The 18,307-nt window shown below is 41.4% G+C and overlaps 1 protein-coding gene across 1 annotated transcript; it reads left to right on the top strand.

Moving 5' to 3' along the window:
- The first annotated feature begins 368 nt into the window (after positions 1-368).
- ICOSLG (inducible T cell costimulator ligand) lies at positions 369-12,059 on the top strand. Its single transcript, XM_048955981.1, has 6 exons — positions 369-634; positions 2,619-2,659; positions 4,489-4,851; positions 5,420-5,704; positions 6,764-6,937; positions 9,555-12,059. Exons 1-6 carry the CDS (start codon positions 621-623, stop codon positions 9,563-9,565), a joined length of 888 nt encoding a protein of 295 aa, XP_048811938.1. The 5' UTR covers positions 369-620; the 3' UTR covers positions 9,566-12,059.
- Positions 12,060-18,307: the final 6,248 nt, after the last annotated feature.

Genomic DNA, 18,307 nt, shown 5'->3' with positions numbered 1-18,307 from the left:
CATTCGCAGCACAGAGCTTTGTGCCATGTGTCACGGGGGTGACAGGAGGGTGCAAAGGTGGCCCAGCTGGCAGGAGGCTCACAGCAAACACACCAAACACCGGCACTGAGATGGAGCCAGATGCCAAACGTGTTGAATGGGAACAGTGGCTTTCAAACATCTACAGCTACAACACCTTTATCAGAGCGCTTTCAAAGCCAACTTAGATCTTCCACCTTCTAAGCATGATCATGTGCCACCTCAAATATTGCTTACGGTCATTTACTAATTAGACCTCTAAGATCATCAGTCCAACCCTACCAAGAATAAACCTAATCTCTCTTGAAAGTCATTTTGAAACGTCATTTGGCAGCCGAGCCCCAGCAACCAGGACAGCTTTCCATCGGCTGGCAAGATTGCACAACCTGTCCCAACTCCACCCGGACGGGGCTCCCCCCGCTCCCTTCCCACCTCCAGCTCCAGCTCCGAAGCGGCGGGGAGGGCAATGCCCCGAGCCTTGGGCTGGCCTCAGCCAGTCCCAGCCCCGCGGCAGGCGGAAATCCCCGGCGGAGGAGGGGAAAGCGGAATGGCCTGACCCGGGCTATCCGGCAAGGCACAGCGCGGCTCAGCCAGCTGCAGCGATGAGGCGGCGCGGGTGAGTAAGCGGGAGAGCGGGCGGCCGGGGGCGGGAACCTCGCGGGGGTCCTCAGCAAAGCGAGAGTGACTGAGGGGGCTCGGGGGATGGGGGAGCCGGGTATCTCCGAGCCGCTCCGCAACCCGATAGGGAGAGCGGTGTGTGGGCTGTCAGCCCATCGCGCGCCCGAGCTGCATTGAGTTTATTACGGAGCGATGAATGGGAGAGGGGCCAGTGGCTTCGATGGCATGGATTGGTGCTGTCTGAACAGTAGGAGAGCAGCAAAGCGTCACAGACAGTCCGTATATCAACGAGAGCAAGAGGAAAAGGGATTTTGCTGCAACAGAGGGGATAAAGCTGTAAAGCATACATATGGAACAAAAGCACAAAGTCATTACTGCAAGCATGAGGTCAGCTTTTATCGGGCTATTTTGTACCAGAACAGCACTGTCTTTTGACTACAGAATAAGTAGCTCATGACAAAGCTGAGATGCTGGTAGAAAGAGTTAACTTACTGAGCAAGAATGCTTGAAAGAGGAAGTACAACTTTCTCCCACTTCGCATGATATTAAAAAAAGAGTAGTAAAAGAAGAAGGTGTGGGGAAAAAAAGAAGAAAACTCCTACACTACTCCTACACTATCCTTAAAACAATAATAATTTTTTAAAAAGAGTGATGCTAAGGGGTTAGTGTGTTGAACACATGAGCTGCACATACACACAGTGCAAAGAGAGATTTCACTGCTCTTCGCAGGCAAGAGCGCCTCCCCGTTCCAGCAGAAGCTTGGCATTAAGGGGAAGATGGGCTGAGACAGCCCACACAGCCACAGCTGCAAAGTCCTCAGAGAATGAGCATCCGTAGGTCTGTCCAACAGTATATGTGGCATAATCTACTGAAACAACAAATGAGATTTACTCGTATGTATTAAAAAGTGGATTCTGGCTGATTAACTAAGAATTCATTGATATCTGCAAATGCCTCCTAAGGGAAACTCCCTGCGGAGTCCCACAACGAGCGATCAATTGTCGTTTTCCATTTAATGCAAATGACTTGCTACATCCAGAATTTCTAACTTGGGTGGGGAACAGCAAAACAAATACAACCCAGGATTAAGAAACACACTCAGGTGAGCTTTGAGGCAGACATTTACAAGCTTGGCACAAGATACACAGATACTTCTGCAGAGGATGAATACAGCAAAAATGTAGCGTGAAACCACACACACCCAAAGTTGCTGCCAGGAACGCAAGCAAAGCTGCCTCCATGCAGTATTTAGTTATACACACATGGGAGACTTGCACTTCTGGCTGACTGCAGATTTGCTAAACTGAGGGCTACACTTCCACCTTTCTCAAAGCCTTATTTTAGGAGAGCATAAGATTACTCAGGCTTTATAGGTAAGCGAAACTGGGTTTTCTTTTATCAACTATCAGGTGCAACTCTGCTGGGGAGGTCCCTCATTGTTTACTTCTCCAAAGTAATAGAACACACCAAGCGCTTTCCATCGAAACCTTTGAATGACTCCACACTATCACTGTTTCCTGTTTACATGTTTGATTGAGGGCAGAAAACACACTGCTGCTTGCAGGGTCATAACTCCAAACAACAGGATGCAAGGCTCTGACCCAAAACTCAGCCTGCACAGCTGCTCACCTTCCAGCGACTGGGGTACAGCCCAGGGATAGTGGGGCTTCCTGTCCATCTGGGTGGTTTGCCTTCAGCAGATAAGATGGGCATAACATCAGCTATTCTGCTCTGGATTCCAATATCAGTGCATTTTGCTTCTATTTGTGGCTTCAGCCACCCACCCCAGTTGTGTTGTTTGCAAGAAGTTTGGCAGCTGTCAAAAATGCAAATACTTTAAGGGGAATTTGCATAATTGTCATTGTTACTTTATTTATCTACTTCTATGCTCCTGAAACAATCAATATTATGCTTATCGTTTGTGTAAACAATCCAGAAACTAACACCTATCTTGTAACATTTCTGTTTTCCTTTTCTTTTAGTTACGGATTTCTGTTACTGTTCCTTCACATCCTGAGAGCTGGTAAGTTGAGAACCCTTCAGTTAAAATGAATTTGCCCCTCTTCGAAGTTTTTGGCCAAATAGGCGAATTACAATTTAAACACCTGCATGTTTTCAGCAAACTCATGAGAATTCCTCAATGAGATGTTCCTGTGGTACACATCAGGGAATGAAGATCAGTTTCTGCCTGTTCCCATATACAGACTAGCAAGGAACTAGCAGTTCCTACAGACTAGCAGTTTTACTCAAATTGCTCTGCTTGCTTCACAGACATCCCCACTTATATATGTCTGAGCACCAACAGAAGTCCTTAGAAGTGGATGTTGATAACCAATCTCATGTACTTGCATCAAGTCAGTGCTCATAATATGCCTTAATTATCCATTACTGTGTCGAGTGCCCAGAATTAGCACATCATCTACTACACTTCTAAACTTCACTTTCAGAATAAAGATAAGGTTAAAGGACGTCACCTGGTGATATTTAAGTATTTCTAGAGATGTCTCTCCATTCTTTCTTAATGACTAGGAAGCATGTAATGCCATCAAGGAAACTCCGTATCCCCCAAAACAGGACAAACTGTACTAGTTTGTCTCAGTGAATGCTGGCTGACCCATCCTATAGAAGACCAGTAAAGGAGGTGCCTCCAGGCAATGCTTTTTGCAGCATCACTTTTCCCACTGCTTCAAGGAGTTTCCCCAGGTCTGAGAAACATCCCTGCTGCTATTCAACCCTGCTGCTTCTCCCTGTGCCCAGGAAAGGTCATGGGCCTGGAAGCAGACACAGCTTTCCTCCCCGCACTGTTTTTAAGCCAGATGCCCAACACTTCAGAAGTGGGTGAGCTCATTCTGAAACCACTTACTCACCAGAAGAAGAGGCTTCATCTATCCTACTAGAGGCCTGGAAAAGTGCACTAAGAACCAAATATGGTACTGTCTTATCTCAGGTGGCTCTCAGGGGCTGTAAGTGTCTAATGGACGTGTCACTAGCTGTATATTGGTCATGGTAGTTTATTTGTTCAGAGGGTGACGCCTGTAGGTAATAAAAAACGTTAACAGTACAGATATGCCCGCTTTGAGACACACCTGGTTGTTTGTTGTTTTTTTTTTTTTCACCTGCCTTTTTTATTTTGTTCTAAAAATAGCAGTAGCACTCTCTTATCTGTATTTCCAGTCCTTATGATTTCCCTACAGCATTTTTCTTATTCAAACAAAGTGACTATTGATGCACTTGGATTGGAGTATGTGTCTGCAGCCAGTTTAGTCTGACTGTCCTCCAGCCATGGGGCTGGGAACAATTAGACTAGTTGACCGTGGAGGAATAAATAAGCAGAATGCTTTATACTGTAAAAGGTCCCTTTGGAAAATACATAGGCAAATAGACACATAGAATTAGCCACTGATGAAGAGGAGCAGGTCAAGAAGGACCAACTGAAGTGAGCATCATCACTTGTTAGAATACAAATACTGGAGACACTGAATCATTAAATCATTAATGTTGGAAAAGACCACTAAGATCATCTAGTCCTCTCATCTGTCTGCTGCCACTGTGCCCACTGCCCACGTCCCTTAGTGCCACATCCACACGGCTCTTGAACACCTCCAGGGATGGTGACTCCACCACCTCCCTGGGCAGCCTGTGCCACTGCATCACCAATCTTTCAGATAAGAAATATTTCCTAATATCCAGCCCGAGCCTACCCTGGTACAACATGAGGCCATTCCCTTTTGAGTCCAATTGTGGTAGAACGTACGTAAAAAAAAAAAAAAAAAAAAAAAAAAAAAAAAAAAAAAAAAACCCAACTTTTTTTCATGCAAATTCCCCTTATTCTCCCTCTTTTTATTTTTGCAGTTACTGCGCTGGAGAAGATCATCAGTAAACCTGGGGACAACGTTACACTGAGTTGCATTTATCCAGGAAGAGAATTCAGCTTAGACAGTCTGCGAGTATACTGGCAAATAGCTGATGATGAAGATACAGAGCCATGTTCAGTAGTGCATGCACTGATCTCTGGTCAAGACAATGAAAGTCTGCAATGCAGTCAGTTTAAAAACAGGACTCAGTTATTATGGGATAAACTAGGAGATGGCAATTTTTCTCTACTACTATTTAATGTCAGAAAGAGCGATGAACGTACGTACCGATGTGTAGTGATGCAGACAATTGAATATACCAGAGTGATTCACCAGGAGCAAGTGGTTCTAAGCCTAGCAGGTAAGAACTGTTACTGCTTGCATGTGTTTGCCCAAATTCTAATTCTAGTGGTTTTAGTTAGTGCCATTTTCATAGTGTCTTTAAGCACGTACTAATGTTGGAAACGTATCTTTTGTGGGTCCCTTCCACCTTGGGATATTCTATTTTCTACTTCAATACTTTGCAGGAATGAAATTTACTTATTTTAAATGTTACAGATAGAGAATCTACAGTTGTAACAACCATTTATCCAGTGTTGTTCGCTTGTTTCTTCTCAACTTGTCATTAATATACCATACAGTCATTATTCTGAAATTGATAAATATGTCATCGGTATGCACTAACAGATAATTGGGTCACGGTAGTTTAGAAACTTGCTTTCATCCTTTGAAATTGGCATCAGCTTTCTGCCCTCCCAGCAGTTCTCACAGTACTTTGGCTTATGTACCAAGCCCGACAAATGTTTTCCTTTCAAGTTGTGAGGGTCTCATGTAACCCAGAGCTTCTGATCCAGAATTCATGTCAAGATTCTATATTTCCAATACATCTCAAAGTTGTGACAGCCATTTCCTTTTCCCTTTCTCTCCAGCTAGTTACAGCCAACCAATACTCAGTGGGCCTATAAGAAACAGTAACAACACTGGAGAAGAGGTGACTTTCATCTGCAGATCTGACAATGGATACCCTGAACCAAATGTTTATTGGATAAATAGAACAGACAACACACGCCTGTCTCAGTCAGGTTTTAATATCACCCAACATCCCAACGGCACTTACAGTGTTTTGAGCACACTGAAGGTTAAAGCAACTTTTGATATGCAAATAGAGTGCTTCATAGAAAATAAAATACTGCAGGAAAACACATCAGCCAACTGTAAGTTCCTCTGTGACACCTCCTGTTTTCTAAATAGCTGATATATCAATCAGCATGGCTCTGTCTGTAAAGATGCACTAACAAGGGCATTAAAAAAATGCAGTAGTTAAAAAAAAAAAAAAAAACACTAAGAAAGCTCAGTTTTTCCCTATCTTCTTAGCTATAGAATTTATTCTTCAAAAATAAACCTAGCACCCCATTGAGTATGTCCTGACAATAGTACTGAGTAGCTCTATTTTTCAAGGCAGTCACTAGATTCTACCTTTGGGTTCCTTGCATTAGATTACTCTTCAAATGTTACCATGCAGTTGATCTGCAATACCTGAACTCTCTGTCTGATGGCTTTGTAGCACTCATATTTGCTTTGTGCCTTGTCTAGTTTTGAAGTTCTGCTTTCGGTCTCCAAAACTCAACTCAGTGCACTGCTTAAAGGAGGCCTGTAGCTAACAGTTACCATTACCCCAATAGAACAACACTTCTAGTATCACAAGTGCAATAGGCTATTTACAGCTGATGTTAGCAACCAATGGTAGGAACACAAATATTTAGGCACTATTTTTCACAAAATTTGAAAACTATTAAAAAACAAAAGCTCTAAAAAAGTTACAGCTACAAGATCAATAGTGAATGTCACAGTCCCTGAGTAGCTATGTTACTGAGATAAACTATTTGCAGTGGTAGAACTTCTCCTGAGGTGGCTGTTCAATCTCCTTGCAGTTCTTAGTTCTGGCTCCCACCACCTTCTTTCTCAGCTCTAGCATGCCATATCCTGAGATTGGCAGGAAAGAAGAATGAAAATGAAGAAGGTGTGCAATATGATGACAATGGTGGGATGAAGTGGCACTGTATGATTATATTAACAAGTTGTCTAAGATAGAGATGGGCCTTGCTCAAAAGGAATACCTTCATAACCACAGTGAGAAGAATAACACAAATAATTAGTCCCTCAGGGTTTTTTTTTTTGTGTGTGTGTGTAAGACATAGTCACATCGTTGCCTGATATGAAATGAGCAAGTTTACAACTTATTGCATCCTTTTTCTATTTTATTCTTGACACAGACAAATCTAGACCAATCAATGATTCCAGCACAGAAAGTCATAAAGACCCAGCAAAAAGCGGACAAGGTGCTCATGCAGCTGCAGTTGTGTCAGTTGTTATTCTGATGGCTTTTCTGACTGTGTTAATCTGCTGGCTGCGGAGACGGAGATCCTCTCAACTAGTGTCATACACAGGTAATGAGGCCCTTTATTTGTCTGACTAAATCTCCAGGGAAGACCTGGGTCAAGTGGGGAAAAGCTCTTGCCCAGCTCCTGCAGGAGCTGGTAGAGGCCACATTCTTCCTTCAGAAAGTTGAGCTGTGCAACTCTTTTCCAAAACATGGAGCAGTGGAGTTCAAACCCAAAAATCTATCCTTGCTGAAACAATGACCTAGACTGTAAGGAAATAGAGTATGCAGCCCATTTTGCTGTTCAAAGAGCATTTACCACCCTCCCCCTCAACTTTGTAACTGCTGTGCAGATACTGTGGCAAAACTTGAAAAATTGTTTTAAATGCTGATTCCTCACGCCCAGATAACAACGACCACTGATCATGTCAGTACCCATGATAAAAGGGTTGTTCCCTGCTTTGCTAGGCATCATATCCTTGAAAGTCTTTTGCTTAGCTACACAGACAGATAATTTACTTTATGTCTATGAACTTGAGCCTGTACACAGCCAGTTAAAACAAACAAATAAATACTAAGCACTCATTTCCAAGGAAAAACAAGGTTCAGACTTTCAACATTTTCATAATCAAGATGACAGCGTGTGTTTAACAATTCATTATATATAGCAGGGGTTAAAAAAAAAAATTGAAAAATCCAAGACATTTGGAAAAACAAGCTCAGCACAGCCAACTAGTGAGTGCACAAAGGGCATGAAATATTTGCCTATTAATTTGGTAATTTTTGGTGAAACCAAAAGACCATTAACAGTCTTTACAGAACAGACACAAAATACTGTGGTTCTACCAAAGCTTGTAATATTTGAAACAATAGAAAGCATAGTCTGCATTAGCAGATGCAGTGAATGCACCAATTGATAGTATCCAGCAGAAGCAAAATAACCCTTAAAAAGAAAAATGTCAAGAACTAATGTTGTAGTCGTGCAAACTGGATCAATGGTCAGTTGTTTTGCAGGCCCATCATGCAATCACAATCTGATTCACTAAAGCTGTGTTTGCTAAATATCAACAGACACTGCACTGTTTCCCACAGAAGGTCATGTAGAAAGAAGGATTACTTATATCTCTTCAGATAAGAAACAATTTCTTCTTCATTCCTATGTGCTGCATTAGCATAAATCCTAGCAGTTCGTTAAACATCAACCTTTTCCTCCTCTGACTTATACCAGGCCCTACGCAATTAGGTTTCTGGGCTTACCCGTACCTAGAAAAACCCTGACATAAAAGTAAATATTTATTTTGTATTGAAAGCTGCTATAGCAAAATTTGTTTAATAAAAACAAAATGAAGACGCTTTGTAAACACTGTATTTTCCTTGGCACAACTCTGTACTGTTTGTGGAAGAGGAGGTGGGACAGCAGCTTTTATATTTTCTTACTATCAGAATCTGTCACACCTCCAAGGGCAATTTTCTGCCAACAAAGCTGTGGAAGACACTGAAGGGAAAGGGTGCTAAGTCTTTTGATGATCCCAATTTGGAGACAACTTAGACCAAAACCAGAGAAATGATCACTGATGAAAAAATTGGTTGTCCTTGCCTTTTCCCCTCTAAACAATAACATACAGACAAAATAACAATCTTCTTTGGAGAGTCTTTACAGAGGACAATTTATTTATTGTCCTAACCCCATGGTCAACATGCTTTCAGGCACAATGGATTTAAACAAAGAAGATTTAAAATGCATGTTAGGAAAACAGCTTCCCTAAGGGAAATAGTTGAGCACTGCAACAGGCTACCAAGTCTCCATCAGCACAAGCATGCTGTTGGCCTTTTTTTTTTTTTCTTTTCTTTTTTTCTTTAAACAACAAAGAAAACATGATAAATATCCTAGAAGTACCTGGTGCATCACTGGGGCAAGAAGATTGTCTCTTGGAGAAATTCCATCTCAATTCAGCTGTCACCAGAGATTTTCAAGCGCACTGTGTGATAGGGAGTAAGGCACTGCAGAGGTTGCACCCAACAGGAAGCTCTGCCATGGCATTCTGCTTTTCAACACTGGTATGTTTCTGCTACTGGTGATTTGACTATGAAGATCAGATTGCTTTGGGAGGTGGAATCCTGAATACTGCAAGAACAAGAATCATCTACTGAGACTAGCTGCTATTAGAAAGAAAAAGATTTTGGAAATGGGAGGAAGATGCAAAGAAGCCTAACTTCATCTCCATGGGATTTAGTCTCTCCAGCTGTGCATTGTAGTTGGTGGGGCAAGATGCTCCACTCAGGAGAAATTCAGACCTGGATCCAAAACTGCTGTTCTGACTGCTGTCCAGAGAGATCCCTCCACTGCCTGTAGAGCTGCCTCAGGAAGCTAGTTTCTTTTGGCTACATATAGGCTACATATAGTGCGTCTGATTTTTGGATGGTCCTGTGTGGAACCGAGAGTAGGACTTGATGATTCTTATGGGTTCCTACCAACTAGGGATATTCCATGATCTCTTTATCTGAGATTACCTTAAAAGAAACCAAAAATGCCACTGACATCCCTTTCTTTCTTTTCAGCTCATTCCACCAATTATAAAGGAAAAATAACACTAGGAGATGATTATTTATGTGGGCTTTTGTTGTTGTTGTTGTTGTTTTAACTTTTTTTTTTTTTCTAAAAATCAGTAATTTTGTTTTTACAGCACCTATCTAATAGGAACATCTGCCAACAACTTAGGCAGCTGGAGGTGCACCAAGAGGAGCATCACCCCTTGTCCCAGCAGCAGCATTGCTTGTAATACAAGCGACAGGTTTCTGCAGAGTGTGCCAAGATTGATGGCAAAAAGCTTCTTCAACAGAAGAAAAACCAAAGTCCATTGGATTCCTGTTCTGACCAGGAGCTGTGTCTCAACACCTGCTAACTTCTTCAGATGGTTTTCAGTGATAGCTGCCAGTGTTTTGAGCTCTTATGCTGGGGAAGAGCAGTGAGCCTCGCACTTAGCTACTCTGTTCTAGAGTCTCTCGCCATCACCACCGAGGAATTTGTTTTGAGTACAAGTGGCCATGTTTCAGGAGCATGGGAAGTTCTGTTTCCTTCTCCTTACGCTGACAGTGACTACTGAATGTGAAAAGGCAGCTAAAAATGAGAAGGAAAAGAAAACTGAGGGACTTTCTACGAAGTGAGATTTGTAACTTTTTCCACCTTTCTCTATCTACAGTACATTCTGTCGTTGGTTTCACCAGCTACATGTTATTACGTACAGAATGAGCTAGACTATCTTTACCTGATCCCAGTAAAATAGGTTTTGCCGTGGCTGGGTTAGGCACTGAATGTGTAAACAAAAATAAATCTCCTTTAAAAAGCACTTGATATTAAAATTGTATTCTTTACTGAATATTCTACCAAAAAGGAGACTTCAACTTGCTACAGAAGCTGGTGCTTACTGTGGAAAACAGATTAAAAACAGTGCTCTGATGTAGGGTTACCTCAACATATCTCTGCCTGGATGAAACGAGAAATCCATATTCAGGCTCTGTTCAATTCAGCTTGTCTTTATTTAAGGCCAGCAGCACCCAGGGAGAGTTTTGAACTGATTTTTTTATTTTATTTTATTTTTTTTAAATGCTTCTTGTCTCATCCTTTCACCAAAGAAAAAGGAGTGCAAAGCAATCAATATGTTAACCATGAATGTTCTTGTCATGTTGATGGCTAAAGGAAAGAAAGGGAAGAAAAGTGAAGAACAGCATTTTCTTCCACATGCCATTGCCTGTGCCTTACTTGTTCAGATCCGACTGAGCTGGAGCAAATAGATGAAGATAGCGAACAGTGTGACTGATAGCCTAAAATTTTGAAGGAGAATAAATCAATATTAGTCCTTTTCTGTTGGGGTGGGTGGTGGTAATGATACTGAGTCCAGGAAAAACTCCTGCAGCAGTTGCTAGACTAAAATTCTACTATTTCTGCAGTCACAGCCTTGTTTGTCCTAGCTCCATATAGAGAAGGCTGCCCAGTGTCAACCACAGGTTAGGAAGTTTCTGTTTGTTTGTTTTAAATCAAGATCAGCTTTCAAATCCTAGTGAAGCAAAAAAAAATTATCTTTTTCTCTCTTTGTGCAAAACCCATTTGGTGACACCTTCTGTTGAAACAATACCCCTATGTGGGCTCAGAGTTGGCTAACTGCACTGTCTGTATTAGGTAGGAGTCTCATGGGCTCAGCCTTTGTGACACTCAAGGGAAGGAAAAGTACAGCTCTCACTTGATGCAATCTGAGCTCACTCCCCGGTTTGAGTAGGATAGAAAAAATTTTTAAAAAGGTCCAAGCTATAACTAAATAATTGTTCATGTCTCCTGTCTGCAAGTAACTGTGTACAATAATGTTTTAAAGACATTTTGTCTATTCATGTTAGAAAAGCATTGTATATTTGTTAACTTTCAATGTCTGTTCTTTTATTGCTAAAAAAAAAAAAAAAAAAGAAAGCTATTCTTTTATTTATTAATTCCATTTTTGCCATATCTTTCATTCCTATTCACAACCATAACATACCCTACCAGGCAGGACATTTAGCTCACAATATGTTTCAGATTAAGTAGACTTACAGCATGTCATTAATCTTAAGCATCCACTTTTTCTCGCTTATCTCTTGTCCATTAATCTAAGTGTTTGAAATCTTCTGAGCCCATATTTAATCTTCAGGCAAAAATCTATTCAGTGTTTGCTGAAGACAGAATGCAAGCTCGCGAACACATTTGAAATGTGACTGCCACCTGCACAGATGTGAGGGGCAACCATTTCCTGGTGGTTCAGTGAGCCATTTTCTCACTCTCTATCCTGTGAAGTTGTTTTGGGTAACCTTTTTAGCGCCAACATAACTGACAGAAGGCTTCTATAACAACAATTTTCTTCCTGCATTTTCTACCAGTACAAAAAAATCATAGTGCTTCAGAGATGTAAGGGGTGACCTAGCAATCACTCCACAGTATGCTGTTGAGAAAATTTAGATCAGAGAAGTTCTTACTTTTGGCTTTACTTCATGACACATAGTGAATACATCTAAGAACAACAGCTTGCTCTTGCAAAATCCATACTTTCAACTGGTTTAAGTTTCCAGCTGTTTTTGGAGGCAAGAAAATCCAAGATGACAGCTGTTTGTTACTTGGAAATTCTGTAATAACAGCTTGTCATCACATACTATGTTTATATTATAAATAAAAGCCTATTAATTCTTCTTTATGTTTCACTAAGTCTATCAACACAGTCAAGACAAGCTACAACAGAACGATGCTTCAGCTAAGGCACTATCAACTGAACTCCTCTAGGCATACAAGTGGTCCTTTCCAAAGCCCTCAGATAAGAAGAAACTGATGAAACACAGAAGCTCTGCAAGCTTTTGCTACATCTTGCTCTACACCTTGAACAAGTGGAGCAAAAGCTGTGCAGTAGCTCAAAAATAGCACAAAGCCTGGGCTGGCTGACACATCCTTTGCTCACCCACCTTAGGAACCCATAACAGAGCCAAGATACAAGGATCACTCCCACTTCTAGAACCAAAACCCTCGCTTCACTGTCCCAAGCTGGTGTTGCACTTGAACATCAGCATCATTTTATTTCCTTCCGTTAAAGGCATCAGCACACACGAATCCTACCTCCCAAGCAACTTAAACACCTTGCACAGAAAAGCATCGCTTCTGTTGTGCTGTGGGAAGACTCGAAGAAATGGACTTTCACAGAAAAGCGAAAGGCTTTCACTGTGGGATGGCTGGTAAACCACAAATGGAAAGCCCCGAGAGAAAACATACATTGCTGCTGAGCAACCTAAATCCATCCTTAGAGTAGTTCGATTTTTTATTTAAATCTTTTAATTTGTGAGCTGAAGACTGAAAAATATTTTCCTTTTTTCCCACTTCAACAACCGTGTCTCTAGCCACTTATACTCACTGCTCATATTACATCAGAAAACCTTAGTAGAAACTGCTTTTGCAAAACGCCAAGGTTATTCTTCTCATATCTATGGCTATTGATTAATTAAAAAGACATGAAAGAAGGGAGACAAAAAGTCTGAACTTCTCCCAGAGCACTGTAGCTGCCTCTAGAACAAGGAGAAGTCAAAGCACTTTTATCAATTTATATTGGACACATCCTTAGACAGCCAGCTCAGATCAGTATGACAAAATATCAGCAACACTGGAATCACAATCACTTTGGGTAGAACGGACCCCAAAGCCCACTCAAATCCCATCTCTGCCATGGGCAGGGCTGCCACTCACCATCAGGTTGCCCAAGGTTCCATCCAACCAGGCCTCGAGAGGCTCCATATTAGCAAATTACCAAAAGTTCTATTACAGACATTATCTTCTTGCAGTGCTTCCTCACTTTCCACATATATTCTGATGTTTCTGTGTACACCTGGCACTAGCTGCAGCTCAGGAAGTTGCTCTTTAATTAAAAATACATTAATGAATTCTCTTATCAGAATTATGAGGAAAATCCAGTCCTGTCATGGCTGCCAATCTTCTGAACCAGTCAAGAGATCTGGCCACTGGCCAGAAACTTATAGTCCCTTCTGGTGAAATTTACTGAGTCTTTCTGTACAAAGTGGCCAGGAGCCAGCACTCCAGGAAGGTCTCATAAACTCCTGACATCATCCCACACGACTGTTTAACTTCAGGGTTTTGTTTGTGTTCAGTGGATTTAAATGTTCAGTCCATTCATGAGGCAGACCTGCCTGCTAAATTGCTGCTCATGCTCATGGAACATCTTTATCCAGCTGAGAGCTGGAAGAATGAAGAGAGGGAAAAATAGTGTTCATCTGCACCAGCCCAGTGAAACATGCAGTGTGGGAATGTTTACTTTTTTAGAACAAAGTAGGCCTTCAGCAGAGCTCTTATCAAGCATATATAATCTATCTGGCTGGAGTCATCAACCACAAGAACCATCAGGCACAAAGAAATCAAGACAGTGCCTTTTGTGAGTGTTTTTGGCAAAGCAGCAACTGCTGACAAGATTCAGACAATGTGTTTTAACTTCATTTCTGAGCAATTCCTATCAAGACATAACATATCTGGATGGAAAATTTCCAAATGAACAAACATTCAAACAAACAGTTCCTCAGAAACAGAAAATTCGACAAAAGAAAAGGTGATTGACCACTAAGCCCTGAGGCTATGTTTACTGCGTCAGCAGGCCTTCTGCCCTGGGAAGAGAGAGATCATTCATGTGTTACCTACTTGCCCTGGGAAGAACCAGTTGACCCAGTTTTTGCAATAAAACTTGCATGTCCCCATGCTGAACTCCTAGTAGCCCCACAGAATCCTAGGCATAGAGTTGTGCCCCTACCCACATGCTTCTCAAAAGCCTTTGGGGGTAGCCAGGGAAGGAAGGAATTTTTATTTATTTATTTATTTATTTTTTTAATAGTCTCTGAGCAGGAGGAGATCACTGAGAATGAGAGGCAATGGTCTCAAAGTGCAGCAGAGGGGATCTCATTTGGATATTAGCAAAAAATTCTTCTCAAAAAGAACATGCCCAGGGAAGCGGTGGAGTCACAGTCCTTGGAGGTGTTCAAGAGCCGTGCGGATGTGGCACTGATGGACATGAGCAGTGGACACGGTGTGATGGACTAATGGTTGGACTGGGTGATTTTAGAGGTCTTTTTCAGCCTTCTATGGTTGTGCATCCAGACAGATCCCAGGCAGGAATTTTGTTGTGAAGCTGGAAATGGATCCTTATCCCCTCTTAGGAAGGTCTAGCTTTAAAGCCCAGCACACTTATGCATTGCCTACGATATTTTACACAGTGTAATGAAGCCATAATCACTGCACACATAGATGCTGGGAAGGGATAAATCAGCTTGTAGACAACAAATAACCATAACATTTATCTATTGGCTGGAAACTCCGTGCATGCAGTTAGCATAATTACTTTTGTGCAAGAACAGGATAAAAATAGGAAAAAAAGGAATAGTTAAGGACCTTCAGAGATCAAATCCAGCTGCCTGATCACTTTGGGGCTAACCAAGACATAAAGCATATTTTTAAGGCATTACTCAGATGCCCCTTGAAAACTGACTTCATGGGGCATCAACCACCCTGGTAGGAAGCGTGTTCCAGTGTTTGATCACCTTCAGGGAAAAGATGCTTTTCCCTGGTTCAGTCTGATTCTCCTCTGGTGCAGTTCATTGCCATTTTCATGTGTTGTACCACGCTTGCAAGGAAAGGGTAGAGTCTAACCTTCCACTTTGCTTCCTAAGGGAGCTGCAGAAAGCAATGAGGCCTCCTTTTCTCCAGATGGGAGGCCTCAGCCTGTCCTCACAAGAAATAAGCCTTTCTTACCAGTCCTGCTGCCCTTCTCTGGAAGGGTTCAGGGACCTTAACAATACTCAAAGTGTGGCCACATCAGTGCTAAACACAGTGGGATAATTAACTCTTTTGACTGGCAGGTATGTTGATGCCCTCCAGCCAGCACTTAATATTATTTTCTGTATTCCTAGTTTGTGAGATACACTTTCCCCCTCAGAATCCTATTTTCAACTTCATTTCCTTTTGACTTACACATATGATCTAAAACCAAAGCCTTTTAGAACATTCATACAATGATGATTACATAATCAATGATGGTGATTAGAGCTGAGGCACATTCCTACACCAAGTAGTATGGAAATATTGTAATTTGCTACTTTTGCACTTTGTAGATATGTAAATTAATGCTCCATATACACACATTTAAATTTCTGTGATTAAATAAACTTATATTGCATTTGATTCCATTATACGCTAACACATGTACCTCTGAGTAAAATGTTCCTTGCAGTGTTGAAACAGTTTGTTTTTACTTTTGTTCTTGTCATGTTTTTTTTTTTTATAGGAGATCAGAGAAGGTAAATGGAATGGAGCAGCATACTAAATGAAGGTTAGATTTTGCAAGATGAACAATACGGCTCCTGAAACAAACATCTGTCTTCATCTGAGAAACGGAACTGGCATAGACCAAGCACAGACACTACTCCAATGCCACTGCTTTGTTCAGACATTCTGCTTTCAAAGGAGGACAGATCTGAACAATACTCCCACACTGCACACCTTCCCCAAGACAAGTCAAAGCCAGCACTGCTATTCATCATCAAAACAAGTTCTCCATGTGTCTCTTTGATGACGCTCCCTGTAACAATTGGCAAAACAGCAAGTTAAGCAAGTAGATATCAGAGCCTGCTTGAACATTCACACTAACAAAAAAATTGAGATTCCTCTTTTCAAATGTAGCTAAAATTGATTCTTCTCATAGGCAGAGGCCAGTGTGCTCTGGAGAAGTATTTCTTCAGGATTCTCCCATTACAAAGTGTTTGCTCAGTGGCATACTGAACATGTGCACATTGCAAACCCAAAAAAGATGTCTATGAGAAGAGGGTCATGCACAGAGCTGTTCTCTAGCATGCAACCGTTTCACCGCTCGTGCTTAGAAGCACATGCATCATATTTGGCAAAAGTCACAGAAGGCACCAAACAGCTCACTTAGTGTTGCATAGACCAAGTTTTAAGCAAGTTGGATTTTGCAGTTTCTCTGCCACGTCAAAATGAAAGACACGTTTCCCCAGTTAACTATTCTGATTGCTCTTAAGGACTGCTGATAACATTGCAATGGCTGCACTGAAATTTCAAAATACTTCTCTCCCCCTGATGGAGAGCACAGGGCAGACATTCAGAGCATATAGAGTTACCAAGCCCGAGAAGAAACCACTTACATTCCCAATCATTTTGTTACAGCCATAAATAACTTTGGAAGGTAACAGACACGACAGCAGGTGGGTTGTCACCGCCAGCTCACTCAGCTTCTGTCTATCTAACCAACCAGGCAAGGCCACATGCCACTTGAGCAGGGAGGAAAACAGAGATGCCTGCAGCAATATACGCATTCAGCTTCCCAGTCCTCCTTACTCTTCCCTAGGAAGCCTCAGAAGCAAACAAAACCATGAACACACTCATAGAAATAGCAAGAATTGCTGAGCATTTGGCATCCTGAACACATGGGCATCCATCCACATCAACATGTGACACAAGAGCAGAAGAGACCTCAGAAGTACAAGCAGCTCATCAGCCAGCCTGGAAACTTTGTCCCTTGGGGGGGGTCAGGCTGACAAAATAGCAAGAGATCAACATTGCTCTCATTCCTTTCTCACAGTCAGGCTCAATTTCTGCTTGACCATTCAGGTCATTAAGGCCTCAATCATGTATGTGTTCATGCCATACATTTGTTATTGTCAGGACATAGAGGAACATTTCTCATCTGAAATGACAACACTGCTGACTGTCGCTTCTTCATCTGCAAATGATTATACTTCATTTTTGCTGCTGCATAACGAAAGGACTTCAAAGTTGTTTAAATGATTCAATAGCCAATACAGGCTCATATTTCTTCACATCTGTGTCTTCCCTCACCCTTAGTTAGGAGCCCTGGCCACGTAACACGAATGGACCACATTACCTCTAATCAGTGGAAACTACTGAAATTAATCACAACTGGGAATACTTCTCACAGGTTGGAAAGCTTTATTCTGCAGCTGAACTCAAAACACCAGTTAAAGTATACAGATCTGAATGTTCACCAGCCCAGCGTGAGTAGCCTTTGTTCCCACCTGGACTGAAAAAGTAGTAAGTTTAGTAAAATGAAATCAGAGATTATGAGAATTGCTGCCTCATTCAAAAAACTAACTTTCTTGTCTTTTGCTTGTAGTTCACACTTTCCTTCTAACATGAACCTGACTGTATCACTTAGTTTACTTGACAACAAAGGGGAGGAAAGGAAGAAAAATCCCATTTTATTGATAACACCAGGTAACATCACCAGTGTTAATGATTAATTATGCATAACAGCCAAAGATGTGACTTACTTTTCTGGGGAGTAGTCTGCCAGCAGGGCCACAAGTTAGTATGACTACTAACACAAGGGGAAGATAAAAATAAAAGAGGAAAATTGCAAGGTTACAACATGCTAACATAGCACTCAAAGAAAAATTGCCCATTCCTTGCCTGCTGTACAGCATTACATCATTAAATTTTAGATTCCAAGCACTGGAGACTAACATAAACTCTCCCTTCGTTCTCCCATTCATCCATCCGTACATGGTCAAAATTTCTAGTTCAACTTGAAAAAACATTTAATTCATAGTGTGCAAGCAGAAGTACAGCCAACTATATTTTGCAACAAAGCTAAAAGTTTTCTAAAGTGGGTTTTTGCATTCTTTGGAAAAGGAGACTATGTTTTTCTTCCATTGAGAGACTTTCAGTAAATACAAAGAATACCACAACCACCAGGGAAGAGGCAGAAAAAAAAAAATTAAGAGGTTTATACAACCTAAAAGCAATGCACAGAAAAGCTACTGCCTTATTGAATGTCTCCAAACACTGAATTGAGTAGTTCCAGAGACTAAAAATCAGGATATTAGGAGCAATGATCTTTAATAC

This window comes from Lagopus muta, chromosome 1, assembly GCF_023343835.1.
Source record: "Lagopus muta isolate bLagMut1 chromosome 1, bLagMut1 primary, whole genome shotgun sequence".
Classification (NCBI taxonomy): Eukaryota; Metazoa; Chordata; class Aves; order Galliformes; family Phasianidae; genus Lagopus; species Lagopus muta.
The sequence above is the reverse complement of the archived record's forward strand: the minus strand, read 5'-3'. Positions and strand labels throughout refer to the sequence as shown.